At 29.4% G+C, this 16,932-nt stretch overlaps 1 protein-coding gene across 1 annotated transcript in view; it reads left to right on the top strand.

Moving 5' to 3' along the window:
* Positions 1–6,339: 6,339 nt before the first annotated feature.
* The window catches only part of LOC113550421 (four and a half LIM domains protein 2), an 88,781-nt gene continuing 78,188 nt past the window's right edge, over positions 6,340–16,932 (top strand). Inside the window, exons 1-2 of the mRNA XM_026952233.1 lie at positions 6,340–6,592; positions 16,476–16,561. Coding sequence (XP_026808034.1) covers positions 6,533–6,592; positions 16,476–16,561 — 146 coding nt within the window. The 5' untranslated portion in view covers positions 6,340–6,532. The remainder of the gene's footprint in view (positions 6,593–16,475; positions 16,562–16,932) is intronic.

Here is a 16,932-nt window from a genome sequence, read left to right as displayed (position 1 = left end):
TGTGCGCGTGTCACTATATATACATATTTGATATTATACAAATAATTATACATAAGACTTGAATTACGAACTGTGTCCACACATTTATACACATAATCCTTGCTTATGTGGTGGATAATTTCATTCAATGGTCCATATAATCGATTCTACTGAAATTATCAATTTCCTAGGAATTGTGTGCAAGGTGCATTACTTGAGATTCAACCACAGGTTGGCTGCAGTAGCGTAATTAGGATTTGATTAAAGAAGAAATGGCAAAATAATATAACGTGTGCATTTTTAAAATTACATGCCACGAAAAAAAATGATAACTTGCTTGTATTATTATCTTTTAAAAATAAAAACTTAAAATAATTTGTCTCCTTATATCTTTATACCTCTTTACAATCCCTTCTCTCTCTATTAACAAAATAATCAGCTTATCACATAATTAATTTGAATATACATTTTTGTTTTTCAATTAAAATTACTCTATAATTAATATTTTTAAGCATTACATTTATTATTTAGTTATATATAATGATACATAATTATAACATAAATTTAATAATATTCTCAATCTATCATTATATATACTTAATAAAAATTGCACTTTTGGTATAGTGTCAGCAACAAATGCTAATTCAAAATTATGTATATGTACAACATAAAAAATAAACGATTGTGCACTCTCCTTCGTGATTGCTCTATCATGTAATATGATGAAATTTCCGTGTAACAGTGCAGGTTATAATATGTAAGGATTAAAGAAATGAAAATAAAAATTAAGGATATGCTGATTTCATTTTATTTATACAATTTTATCCAGATAAAATATTATACATAAAAAAAAAGTATTAAAATATTTACTTTTATTCTATGAAAGTACTATTCCTATAGCAGAAAAAAAAATAATAATACAAATATTCAGTTATGAGTGAAGTAAGGATTAGCAAACGGAGCCAGAAAGGGGTAGAGTCCTCTTGAATATAATATGTTTTCACTACTATTTACAACGTTACTTTAATCTGAATAATAGACATATACTATGCTGTCTAACGAGTGAATGCACCGATTTTGCACATACTCATGCAACATCGTCGTACAATTATGAACTTCTCTCAATGGTTTGGTGTCATGAAAGGATGCAAAGAAGAACCTATTTTCGTTATGTCATTCGCAAAAATGTGATAGTCTAGTTTTAAAAATTGCAAGACACTCCTTCCTTCACAAAAATCAAAAATAGATACACATAGAGACCCAGCAATAGGTCTTATCAGCCCCCTAGATAACAAAAAAACCCAAGTAAAAACCTAACCACTCAAAAACTAAAATATATGGTTTCCTAAAATTGATTTTATAATCCACAGAACCACGGCCGGTAATGGTGATGATTAATGACCGTTGTGTTTAAATATACTCATAGATTCTTCTACTGCCTCCGGCAATAATAACAACAACATTACTGCGCACAATGCGTCTCGATTTTTCAGCGGTAGTTATTTTATGTGGGTATTATATATGTATAGTATAATATTATACATTTAGCGAAACGAGTTAAATTTAGCGTAGAGCATTTATATCAACTTACGACAACTGATGCACCGCTGCCACCGTCATCGTCATATGTATGTATATTGTACAATATATTATTGGGTGATTATTTTATTCCGAATTCGGTAATATATCAGGAAGGATAAAGAATTTTCAATTTAAAAAATGGATACTTATTACAATAGACAAATTTTAAACATTAAATTCTTAAATATTTAGATATATATATATATAAAAATATATATTTTTTCAAATAAATTTTGAGATAATTATATTGCTTGGCTTACGGTAAAATAATCATTTTATGTATAGTATATTATGATTATTATACATACGTCAAGCGACTTGGTTGGTGTAAAAATAAACGTTTTTAATGCACCGTCACTAAAGCGATAAGCGACTAATGATTATAATTTTATAATACTGTATTATTAATACGTACAATATTATGTGCCACTATTCGTATGAGTTATGACGAGGCTCGTCAGCGATTATTATATTTCCGCTGTTGGATCACCAAGTGGCGTCTGTTGCCTACCATCGTATTTTGGAAACGTTTTTTGGACAGCATAGCGGTAATAAAGATGTATGTTATGCCGTGATAAGGTGTGTAGGCGACGCCACTGATTCATTAAAATATATCGTAGTAAACTTTCGAGTTTCGACGGTAATAAAATTAATATTATAATTATTATATCAATATGTTGTCGCCTGCGATCAATCTCTCCGTAATTTTAGTAACGAGATTTTTTAACCCCACGACGATTAAGATCAGGACGATTAGGTGAATCCTGTCAATTATTGATCAATCATTTTTTCAGTCTTGATATTGAGAATTATCCAGGTAATAACTTAATAACTTTAAAAATATATTGTTTAAATCATTTGTACAAAGTACGTCTATAATAGTATAAGCGCATAGGCGTCTAAAAAAAATCTACTACGCCATGATAATAATATGTACTTATGATATTTTTGACCACTATACCTAAATCATGTAACTATCTAATATAATAGTCAAATATTTGAAAATCAACAATATTAACATTATATTTTGTAAGTTGAATTTTTCATGAATAAAATGGTTGTGGGAAGATACCCATTATTAACACTCTTATAAATATAAATGTAGAAGATTATTGTAATAATTTAATTTATATAAAGTTATGTCAAGAAGTATTAAAAATTCCAAATTAAATATGGTTTATTTGTAGCTTGTCGGTAGCAATATTTTATTAATATCTATAACTTATAAAAAACAACTATTGTTCACAAGTACAGAAATATAAGAAAATAAAATCATTAAAATCAATGACCTAGGAGATACCTAATGTATAAAAACTATAAAAATTTGAATTTTCAATGTAAAAATAAATATTATAATACAACGATGCTCATGCTAAACATTTGAACAATATTTTTAGCAATATATAATTATAATTTTTAAGCTAAAATCGTAATCTAATTTTAAATGAAATATTATTCATGGTTAATTATTTTGTCTTAAGAGGACGTCACACTCGCATGTATAGTAAATTTGTGTTTAGCGAATTCAATTTTATGCTGTTAGCTTTAATATTAGAGTAAATTTACCTATTATCAAATTTAAAAGGTAATAATATCATCTTGGGAATCTCGTAGGTTTTTATTGATATTTTAATTTTTAAGCGAGTTACGAGCATTTTAAAGTTTTAATATTTTTCATGACTATAACTCACTTAAAAGTATTAAGATATTAATAAGATCATATTACCTTTAAGTTTGATAATAGGTAAATTGACTAATATTAAAGCTAACAGCATAAAATTGAATCCGTTGAACGCAAATTTGCTATGTCTTACGTTCGTAAGACAGAGACAATACATGCGGGTATGACGTCCTCTTAATAATTGAATATTTCAGACAAAATTCAGATTTTTCTTAAAAAAAAAAAAAACAGTATATAATACGCAAGTTGATGTAATATGAAAACCAATGACTTTGATAGACGATAATACACAACCATATTATTTCTGCTCATCGTTAGACAAACTTAATAATATTTTTTCGACTTTTATCCGTCTAAAAAGCCTAGATGATAGGTTTACTAATATTATATATAGGTAAATGTATATTATTGATGATAAATACACATTTTTACCAAAAATGTGAAACGCTCTGCTTTGTATTTTACGTACAATTTTTTTCATTTTTATTTTTATTTTTTTTCTTCAGATTTCTTCTAATTAATAAACTGTTATATACTCGGTCATATTGCTTAATAAGAGCTAATTAAATTTACATAAAAATATAAGTATATTTTGTAAATAAATCAAATTATTTCGCATATACAATAAATTGTTTTCGTGTTTATAATAACATTCACAAGTATAACATTTTGTATAGTAAGAAATAACAATCTTGTTTTTGTATTAGTCATAAGTCTGACTCATAATAGTCATAACTTTTCTCGTACCTTTAACAGTATAACCTATATATTAATTTAATTTTATATTTTTAGGTTTATTACAGATTATTATTATTATTATTAGAATCATTTGGCATGCTATATAGTTGGAAGTTTCAAATTTTAATTGTAAGAGCTAAGATGAACTGGAATAGTACAATATTTTGGCAAAAATATTGAACTTGCAACAAAATGTCCTCTCTTTATGTTTACTATACATAAAATATAATTTCTTTATTTTGTTTGTTCTTTATACTCCCAAACAGTTTGAAGTTATAAATACTATTCTCAACTATCTTCGCTTTTGATAAAACATAGCATTTCTGTTTAGTAACGGTATATCTACTAAGAATAGGACTATACATATTAATTTCTAAGTCAAATTTAAAAAAAGTATAATATGCACAATTATATAGAAAAACAACTAAAAACACAATATATTTTTAATTGTTTTTTTAGTTCATAGCAAAAATATATTATAATATTCAATGTGCAATGCGTGAATCAGCGCGAGTGTAATGTTATACCTAATTAACGCGATTTTAATTGCCATAGAAAGAGGATGAAAAACAGTACACATCACGGGCGGTAGTTTTTAAATCATTGAATACCAACTATATACGATGGTCGTGCGTTAGAAACACACCATGACGAAGGTCGGGAATATAATTATTAAAGGAACATTTTTTTTTTACTGTTGTGTCGAGAAAAAATGTAAAAAAACAAAAAATATACTTTTGTCATTCGTCGCTGCTACTGTCGACTACGACGACGACAGCCGCATCGTAAATCACAATTAACTACTTGGCATAATAATATAATATGTTATTACATATCATCATTATTATTATTATTATTATTATTATTAAACGTGTGTTCAAGACGTTCAAGTTTTCGAATTGTATTTCCCTCTTCAGTAATTACTGCATAAGTTACGCCGAGGACATAACACCTGGACCATAGTCAGATGATAATATTATTAACACATTTGATACCTATATAATACCTAATAAAAATGATACGTGGAGTACTACTACAGGTGACATGACGTGTTGTAGTATTTTACTTATGCATTATCATATTAATTACTTTCAATTATTTACTATAATAACTCTGATGAACTAATATATTTTCGTTTTTCTGTTTTTTCATAATATTATGCTGCAGTATTAGTAATATAACTATAGTAAGTATATAATAATTAGTTCATTAATCGCTGTATGTGTCCTTAGAACGTTTATTATAAATAAAAAAACTGTATTATACTTTTATCATAGTTCGTTATATTTGTATGTAATTTTTTTCGTAAACACAAGTTTTATTACTAAAATCAACAACATTAAACCGTCTGAAGTAACTGTAAACTATCGAGTTAGTTACTAATCAGCAATATAATATGATTTCAAGGGCAATTTGAATTGAAAATGTATTATTTGCTGAATGATAGTACATTATTTTGTATCTACCAAAAATGTGTTTCATAATTTTCAATTTTTATGTTAAAATATTTTCCCATATTTGCTTCTTATTATATGATATATTTTTAGTAATTTCTAATAAATGTTCAGGCATTTCATTGTTTTAAATGTTCTAATTTTTTTTTCTAAGTTCTAAATACCGGCATAAAATGTGTATATAATGGTCTATTTAAAAATAAATTATGACTATTAATGACAGGTTAGGTATAATATTATTATACAATTTATACATAATATATCTGTATTATGGTGGATAGTACGCGGAATACGTGTTCGCTCGTATGAACAGTAAAAATATTGTATCATTCGTAAAAGTCAGATAATAAATACGCCGTACTCATGTGTAAAAATAAATAATTCTATGAAAAGAATGTCAACACAAAATTAAATTGTTGTTAATTTACTATTATTGACTTTTGGCATTATAGATAATGTTATTTTAGTCGATTCCGCTAATAATGCGTTCATAGTTTTCTATCATTTATATTTCATGTATTCTTGTATAGTTATATGATTTTTCAAGGTTTTAATTTTCAATTTTTTGACGATTTAGGAAAATTTTTAACAATATTGTCCGTCATTTTGAGGTCGCAAATGCATTTTTTTAAGACATTGTTATGTATATAATGTAAACTTTATTTTTATGTTTTAAAATCCGCTCCCTAATGATAACAATAAAAATATGACCCGCGTCTAGTTTATTACTATTTAGTATTTCCTATATCTAACTTTAGTATCACGGTGTAGTAGTTGTGGCTCGCAAACCAGACAAACCGGTGTAGTTACAGTGTGAGTGCAGTGTGCGTGCGTGCGCGCGCGATCGGCCGCGAAAGGTGCACACGGTGTGCGCGCGCGCGCGTCGAGTTCGGCTCGGCGCAAACAGTCGGCCGGTCGTCGTGGGACGGTGGTCGTTGCGTTGTGCAACCGGTTCGTGTCGTCGTCGCTCTTCGTTTTCTATCCATCATTTGTCGTCCGATTGTTATAAATATATACTGTCGCCGTCGACGGACTTAACAGGTACCGTCTCGTCCATCTCGGAAGAAGTCTTTTCGGTTGAAACTTTTGTTCCTGCGATATGGACTACCACTACGACGTAATGAACTGCAGGACGCCCAAGGAACAGTTTGCCGAAGGGGTAAGTGTACCTTTAAAATGTATACACTCCCGACCGCGATGTACAACGGATATAGGATTAGCGGCTTACTGAAGCGATTAATTATTATTATAAATCCACCGTGGCAACTACGCTACCGCGGTACGATAACTCGACTAAAAATTGTATAGTTGATGACTCGATGTCCTCTATCTATTTATGTAGTAGTAAACACAGGTAGGTACTTATTATGATTGTTATTATCGTGACTACAGCGCACTTGTCTTGTCCTAGGTACTATAATTTTATTCTACTTGCTGTACACGCGATATTAATGAGAAGGGCCTTTCGAATTCAGGAATTCCTTACGCGTATATTTTATAGATACTTACGACTTTTATTATTATGTTACTAGCACGAGCAATTTATAAAAGAAAACTCGTTATAATATATGGTATATGGTATATGGTCCTGCGATTTATTTTTGTTACGTTTAAGAACAAATAGTTGCTTTTTTAACGATCTTTCACGTGAGTCGACATTATTATATTGTACAATTTGTTAAGCAGTTCTTCACGTCCGGTATTGAACTCTACTCGAGTGGTGGTCAGTGAACTGAACGACCGGTAACGCACGGAGTTCGTACGTATTATATATACCTACATAACAATAATAGTATATAATCCGCTGGACACGCTGTCCGAATCACCGAACACATCGTCTCTCCTCGTCTTAATATACACCTTATAACAAAACCGACACGCATATGGTGCATCGTTGATACGTTTTGTCGGTTTTGCGGGCTCTTTCCTATGTATATTTACGTAGGAAACCGTAAAATAAAATAGTAGTTTAACGACACCGTTAGGTATACGTATTATTATTGTTATTGTAATAGCGTTGCATCGGCGGTAAATGGTTCGAGTGGTGTAGTTATATTCATCACGACACCCGGTAATGGTTGGTAAGTGAAAAAAAAAGTTTTTGTCCATATAGTCTTAACCGCCGTGGCGTGTTTACCCGCGTGATGTAAACACTTTCAGAGTTTCCGAGGATCCTCGTTCCCCCAATAGGTTATTTATGTATATATATACCTATATGTGGGGGTATAAATATGTACCTATATACGGCTATAACATAACCGTCGACCGAACGTGTTTATTATAATATTAGTATAGTTATACAGCAGCCTGTGCACGTTAAAACGTGGTCTGTCCGTGTTGGGTGTAACGTGACGTTTTACAGCGCGTCTATAAAATAGTGCAGTCTTGGTCAACCGTGATTTCCGCTTTTTCATTTAACTAATATAGAAAAGCAATATAACACGTTGAGTACATATGTATTCATGCGTCGAGGCTCATCTTCAACTATAATGTGTATAGATCTAATATACAATTAATATATAAAAAAAAATAATTTAACATTTAATTATAAAACCCTATAAACAGTTAAAAAATCTAAAAAAATCTTACAAAAATGTTCGTTTCATAAAAAAACCTGATATCTATAGTAATTTAGGCACTGCAGGCAGCTATCAGTCGGGATTCTTTTAGAATTAGACGGGGGCACATGCCCACTTACCACCCCACCAAAAATTACGTCACTGAACCAAAGTCACGTAAGCGTGTGTGCGATATAATAGTAGTTATAATAATAAAATATAACATTGTAAACGATACGATAATGACGATTCGTAGGGGTCCCCGGTTTATATAGCCACGCACGCCTTCGAAGTGGCGCGTGGGTACCGCTGACGTGTGTTTGATAATAGTAATATTATACCGCATTTAATATATATTATTTTATATACCTACCTACAAGTTACAACTATACAACAGCTGTTTACGATAAAAAAATATATTAATATTACAACAACGTATTTTTATATAAATTGTCGATACATTTACAAGGGCGAGCGATGTATAGCGTGCAATGTGTTTGACTTTTGTCGCTTTTATTTCTTCCGCGCAAAGTTCGCGTTCACGTGAGAAGTATAACACTTGCGGCGACACGCCCGTTTTACGATTTCGCCAAATTCGTTATCAAGTTCTATTTATTATACCTTTCTTTTTATAATAATATAATGAAATAAACGACGTTGACGCGCGCGATGTACCAGTGCGGAATATCGCACCTCGATAAGACCGACCTCGGCGCAAAGCGAAAATTCGCGAACACGAACGGGACATTAAAACTAAACGAAACGACCGGCACCGTATCCGTTTCCACGAGAATTTTGTGTGACGGTGATATTATACTATCAGAGGGGTATCTATACGAACTATATATGTATAAATAGTATATCCACCACCCCCGATTAGTGCCCCGACTGTAGCGGTAGGTTCCAGGTAGTGTTTGGATACCTTGATGAAAAAACAAGACGGAAGAACTACCTATAAATAGCGCGTGTCTTGAGCGATTTTCGTACTCTTTTCCGACGTCCGACTTTCGCGCGTGCCGTGTTACGTGTTCGCTGCTGCAGCTGTTGCGCTATCCCAAAAATATGACAGATGAGGTAAGATTTCTTTTATAGTTTATACCTACGCTTGTTTTCTTTATTTGCAGCGGCGTGGTAAATTTGAAATTTTTCATAGACTAGACCATAATATAATATACCCATGCTCTGTAGCACCAAGACCCTATAAAGACATTCACAAATATCATATTTGCAATTACTTCTCGTAGTTATTACTAAACTACAATAATTAACACTAAATTATTACCCATTGGCCAAAATCAACCTACATTTAATAAATTTAATTGTCCTCTTCACTACGCCACTGTTAACTTGTAAATATATATGTGGCGTTGCGGGTTCTTATCGCCGTCAGATTTCGTTCTGAAATATAAGTATTGCAAGCGCGACTGGACCTAAATGTTATCTATCTGTCTGTAGACAACGATAATATAAATTATAATTATATATCAATATAATATGATATTATCGAATCGCTTTCTGTTATTAACCAAGGTTTAGCAGGGGATGCTTGAATATAATATAGGTACCTATTTATAACGTATTTAGTTGTGCTTATGTCAGGTAAATCTGTATCAGAAGTAAGTACGCGTGACCATTACTACCTCTGTACTATTTATTATGAAACACGTACGTACATGGTATATAATGTAATGGGATTTTTCGGGTTAAGGCCGGACGCGCACTCGTGTGTGTGTGTGTGTTGTGGTGGGAGGGGTGGACACGCGCGATCTCCTGACGCCGCCACTGACCAGACCGTCTGTCGGACCGTATCGGCATTGCACCTCGCACATTACAATGTATAAAGTTATCATCAAAATACACGCGTCGTCAGTGTGGTGGGCGTCTGACCTTGAACGGATGAGTTGTACTTCATACCTGTGTGTGAGTGTGTGTATGCTGAGAAATCGAAACGAATTCATGAGTCGGTTGACGATCTCCGTGGTCGTTACGTGACGTGTTGCAAACATATACGTGTAAACGTATGTAGACGTATTATATACGATGATACCTACATGTTCAGCCGAGAAATCCGCACAATTTTGGTGTGATGCTGTGTCGTTGGTAATTTTTTTTTTATTAACCACGTTTGCGTTACTACGAATAGTATAAATATACTGTTAACTTGTATATTATAATATCATGTGTACCCGGTGGATTTGACAATATTGTTCATTTAAATTGTTGTTTTAAGTGTAAAATCATAAATTTACGGCCTACCGACTATGTAGTTACCACGTGATCAGAAACGTGGCGTCATAATTTGGCGCCCGGAGCAAAATTAAAAATATTTGCCCCCTCCATTAACAAGCCTAACTTTTTGGCGCCCCCTTAAAATTTGTGCCCGGGGTACAGGCCATTTTGGTCCTCCGTACGGCACGACTTTGCACGTAATAACTGAATTTATAGGAAAATATTTATTAATATATTCTTATATTAAGTGATTCATCAAGCGTGTTAATCCCCTATTTCATTTAATAGTGGATTCAATCAAGTTCTCGGAATTTTAAAATATATCCAAACACCGTATATTCAAATTTTTGAATCTTAACTACTTATAGGTAAGTATCTTTATAACCAGTTAAAGAGTGAGTGTCTTTTGATGATACAAACATCTATTTTTCAAATGACAATACCCTTTTTTTATTCTAAATTATTAATGTTGATAAATTATTATTTATTACTGACATTATCAAATTGTCGCAGCCCCATAATCTTTAAAATCCATAATCATAGACTTATTATCCTTAATACACAAAGTGAAACAACTTAAAAATTACTCGTTTAAAATTTGATTTTAATTCGTCGACATTTTCAAAAAAAAAAAAAAATATATAATTAAGTTTCACATTTAAAAAACTGAAATTTGTATCAACAGGTTATATTTATTACTCAGCATACTCACTTCTTAAGAAGTAAAGACAATTTCAAAAATTTGAAAATACGGTCTTAATAAGTATATTTTAAAAATTCGAAAGATCAAATTTTTAATTACTATCTACATAATTGAAGAAAAAAATGCTTTCTTTAATGGTTTCCGCTCGGAAGTCCGCTATATATAATATATATATTATTATGTGTATACTGTCGCAGTGCTCACCGTCTGTGACGTCATATATTATGTATTAGGTATGTATACATAATTATAATGCATATGTTGTATTATAATATTTGCAAAGGAATGTCAAAAAAACTGGCATTCGATGTAACATAACTACTGTGTATAATAACGTGTTTCGCGGAGTTCGTTATTCAAGAAGTGCGCATGATTATTATGAGCGATCGTGGTGTTCATTTATCTTTACACGCATTTAGTGTCTTTTACGCTCTTCTATATCAAGTGTTTACGTGCACTTAAAATATGATGGATGATATTAAAAGGATTAATAAATTAAACCGAAAGTGGCTAACGAAATCTATTTTTATTTATCGTCGGGTTGGATTTGGTACTTATTTTTTTTAAAGTTTCATCGGGATATTGGATATACTTAAGCTACTTATACCTTCATATATACACTACGTATTTGATCGTTATTACTGTATCTGATTGTCTAAGTACTATTATAATAGTACTTATTGTACAATATTTGTATATTGTAATATTGTGTAATAACATGAAATCGTTTGACACCTATTTGATCTACCTAGGTGTAATTGTAGTAATAATATTATACTTAAAATATGCAGCATGAATTTCCTTAGTGCTGATCCATAAATTTGGTTACTTGATTTAATTTAATAAATAAAATATTGGTTACCTATTTTTATTTTATTTTATTTAAAAAAAATAAAATTTACTATATCGTCTATATTATTATACATACGTCATATATTTAAAAAAATATATGTACATCATATTTGTATATGTATTGAATTTCACAATGTTTTATTTTTTAATTAAAGTGTTGAGTAAATATACATTCTATTATCACACAAATGTAATTAGTAAATCACCACAGGATACTTCAACAAATAGTTACCTATATAATATAATTTAAATATTTTATTATAATACTTTATTAATAAAAGTAATTGGTTCAAAAGGTTTTTTTTTATTATAAATCACTTATTGATTCCTTTGAAACGATTATTTGTTGTAGTGTTCTATATAATATAAGCTATCTGTAACAGAGTAGGTTCAGACGTGTATATATTGTATAGGAACCCGTTTCACGATTATTATAGTAAACTTGTACTAAAAATGTCTCTAAGCGTTTACTACATACGCAGTAGAAAATTAACTGATTATTTCTCATTCGTCTAGTCTAATCGTTGGAATCAAAGAAATATCCAATGTGTATAATAATATAAATATATAATATATTGTTTTTACTTTAATTTTATATTTTATTTACAAGTCCATATTTAAATTTTAGATTCTCGGGTAGATCTTGATATTACTATAAATTTAGTAACTAAAAAAGATTTTCGTTTTCGAATCCTTAAGAATTTAAAATAATTATTAGTGCCTATAGAAATATGTCGTGCAATTAAAATTTTTTATTATAAATTACAAATAAATATACATTATTCTGACTTTTTTTGTTGGTATATAATTGTTATTTTTCATTAAATACTTATATGTTCCACTATATTTTTTTTTCTCATTTTAATGTCTTAATTTGCTTTACATAAACCCATAAAAATATGAGATAGTACCTATTCGTATTTGCAGATTTGACTTTTTAACCTTAAATTTTAATTTTTTTAATTTCAAATTCACTATACTCTCAAAAATATTAGTTAAAAAAGGATTTATATAGTACCCAATTGTTTGATTATTTTTGATTCAATTATTATAATATACCCTGCATCAGTACGAAACATTTTATTGATGTAATTATTTTGTTACATGACTATGAGATAATATATAAAAATGGTTTCGCGGAAAAAACATTTAAGTTAAACAACCATATTTATACACAATTAATAAGACAATATTTGCTATGTCATAGTGTTCTTATTTTTTTTTTCATATCATCAATACAAAAAAAATTATTATTGTTTTAAAATCCATGATTTTTAAAACTTAAATAACTTTTTATATTAATATTTAATAATACAAAAAAAAACTATTACACAACAAATGTCAAATATTGTCTTCTATATCGAATTAATAAATGTTAATATAAATAAATTATAAAATATCCTTAAAAATATTTAAGATAAAGGCTAGTGATCATATTGTCTCCACCCAAAATCGTTTTCGTATGCAATTATTTGCTATAAAATTTAAATTAAACACATCCATTATAGTGACCTACTCAATAACGAGGTTTATCCGAAATCTTCTAATTATAACAGTAGGCAGAAAAAATGCCACAGAAAAAAAACAAAAAATAAACTCACCCCGGAAATGAATGTCTGCAAGTGCCATATAATTATTCTGTTTAATATTTTTTTTTTATTAAAGGTACTTACTGTAATATTATAATAATATAAATATAATAATCGTGATACCTAGGTACGTGATTTTGTCACTCGTCGGTCACTTTTCGATAGTTCATAAAATAATAAAATAATCAATTATCATCTACAACAACTTCTATAATCTCATTTCAATAAACAAATAATATTTCATTTAACACAAATGAAATGTAAAGCTCATATAATTTAATTATTTTTTTTTTTGGTGGATTTTTTTTCGTGGGTTTTTTCCTGTGTGAATTTCTCTGAGAGTCTTTTTCCTTTTTTCACAGTAGGGTAATTTTCTCGATTTTTCGTATCGAGTAGTGTTTTAACATGTGTATTACAGATGATGTAAAGTTTATAAAGACATTTTACATTTTAAATAGTATAGGTACAATCCTTAAAGCTTATTAACTTACAATATAATGCTGTAAATGATTTATATAATTTTATAATGTAGCCTGTAGAAATGAGGTGGGCTTATAAAATATATAAATCTATTTCATGATAAATCATTGGTCAAAACATTTGTTTTATAAGGCTTATTATAAAATATTATCTGCTTACAGACTGTGCATATTAGTTGCTTTCTTAAAGTCATACAACAGAGGACAAGTTAAAATATTTAAATACATAATATGAGTTATAACTTATTTCTAAATTACCACCAGTTGGATTCTCTGATAAGTGGGAACATAATATAAATACCTCTCTGAAAACAATGGACAATGAGTCATGTGTATTTGCGTAGACTCGCGTCTCGAGCGAACACAATCTAATGGGTGTGTGTATAGTATAAAATTTATAATTTATAGAGTTCACCGTTTTCTCCGAAAACCTTTATTGTTTTCACTCCTATGCCTCAATATAAATAATATACCTACTTTAGGTATAATAAATTATAAATTTTTTCCTCTAGGTAATGGTTTATTTCTCGCCAATGAACAAATGTATAATACTATAATGTGTGCTAAAGTGTAAGGTTAGGTTGACTACAACGTCAAAACGGAAGTAGCTTGATTTAAATTTTAAACAAATTTCATTAATATGTAATTGCGCTAATATTGTTCCTTTATTATATTTCTGAAAGACTAAAGACTAATTTTCTACACTTCGTCGGCCCGAAAAAGAAAAGACAAATTTTTACGAAATAGTTTCTTTAATGCTTGCAGGTTAGGTTAGGTTTTATAAAGTACTACTTTTCACTTCATTAATGAAATAAAAATATTTTGTTTTAAAGAAGATAATAAAATATATATATATACTATATAGTATTGAAAAACCATATTTTTGTTTAAATTACTAATATATATATTTTATAATAAAAATTTATAATAATTGTAAAATATAAATCAAATAGGAACGTCAAACATTGATATTAAACTAGTCAGCTGTCCATTAATATTCATATAATATTAAAACTGTAAGCATATAATAATCGCTGACACAGTGAAAACACTACTCAGTAAAATTATAATTCTGCGAATTTTAAGCATTGGACGATGACGTGCTTGAAATAAATTCCGTTTTCAAAATGAGGCGTATTTATAGAGACAACCAACTAGAGAGTCGCTGCGTAATATCTGCAGTACCTCGACGGACCACCGTTGGACTGGACGTGTAGTTTCAATTATAAAAAAAGAAAAATTATATTATGCATAAACGTAATAATACGTTTATGTCAATAATAATATATGTTTTCATCTTTATTAACGATTATGGTAGTAATTCGAATTTCATGATATTTTCAAATAAATTTTCGAATAGCTGCATTTTTGTACAAATAACTCTTGAAAATTAAAAAAGAAATCTATTTTTCGTTAGAAAAATTGACTGAAATATTATAATAAATTATTTATATTATACGATAAACCAATTATAAAAAAACCTAATATTTCAATTGTAATATGAATTTGATGACACATTGTATACAAAAATCGATTTTGATTTTGGAGACTGCAATTAGTCTTTAATTTAAAGATATTTTATCCATATTTCTATATTCTATTAGTTATTTTTCAAAAAGTTCTATGATAGGCTGAACTAATTTTTTTCAAAATAATTGTATTTATTATATTTTTTCATACAAAATTATCAACTGTTAATAACTTATAAGTCAATACTTTATACCGACTTATTGTAGAACGTTATTTGAAGAATAATTAATAATAATATATATTATGGAAATAAGTTTCAAGTCCTTACAAACCATTTTTATTTTAAGTAGAAACAAATAAATAAAATCATTATGATGGATTATAAATCTAAATTTAGATGTATACTGCTTAACTAATATACATTGAATGAATTGTACAAATGAATTTGTATAAGTACAATATTATTATATATTTTATATTCGTATTTTCACGAACGTGGTGGATCGCCATTAGAGTAAAAGGTTGTCCTTGCACCAAACCTGAACAAAATTGTTCTCACTCTCTTTCTCTCCATCTATCTCTCTTTTTCATTTCTCTCACGCGCTCATTCACTATATACTACAAATACGTATACCTATATCCACCGAAGAGATCGAACCATGCCCATATACGGTCGTCGGTGTCCAACCGAATGCGGTGACGTCATTTCTGTATCACGTGCCAAAGTGTCACCGCTGGTACTTATTATACCATATTAGGATACTGCCGAAATCTTCAATTAGATCATTTTACATTTTCAAAACTTGCATTTTGTTTTCTATTTGACTGACCTGTGGCTATATAAAATTTTTCAACTGAGTCCTGCTTTTTTTTATTAAAATTGTTAAGTAAATGTCTTTTTGAGGATCTTAGTATTCTAAATAATACTTACGAGTAATTGTAATTAAATGTCTGTGATAAAAGATTTGGCATCTATCTTAAATTGTATTTAGGTATTAAGGAATACTTTCTTTAGATATAAAATTAAATTTAAAATAAATGTTTTAAAGTCAAAAATCATTTTAAATTCATAACGAATTCGATGGAGTGATTATACTTGATGATTCAATATATACATAGTACCACGTTTTTTTTTACATGTTCTGTTTTGTTTTCGTTTCAGGGAGCTATAGCTGAAGAGGTGTATGAAGGAAGACCATGTCTGGAATGCCATGACAACTGCGCAGGATTCGCGCCACACCCATGGAGGTAAAAAAAATATATATATTACATAAATACGGCCAGGTCCGTGTGTAAAATGCTACGTACATGATAGATGGTGTATATAAATGTTGGATACATATATTGGGTTCCATCGAATGGTAAATTAAATCAAAAGGACACGAAAGTGAGATACAGAAATATATAGTATAGATGAGGGGCAGGCCGATTGGCGATTACCCTTATTGTTTTAAATTATTTAATCATTAATGATGAATTCCAAAATAAATTAGTCAGATTGAAACTGGGAGATGATAATTATTACCCATAATGTTAAAGAATATCAGGTTCACATATTGATTGGAAGTTAAGAAAAAAAAACTGAATTATTACTATTAAAGTAAATTGTTAATGTAACA

The sequence above is a fragment of the Rhopalosiphum maidis genome, chromosome 4 (assembly GCF_003676215.2).
Source record: "Rhopalosiphum maidis isolate BTI-1 chromosome 4, ASM367621v3, whole genome shotgun sequence".
Classification (NCBI taxonomy): domain Eukaryota; kingdom Metazoa; phylum Arthropoda; class Insecta; order Hemiptera; family Aphididae; genus Rhopalosiphum; species Rhopalosiphum maidis.
The sequence above is the reverse complement of the archived record's forward strand: the minus strand, read 5'-3'. Positions and strand labels throughout refer to the sequence as shown.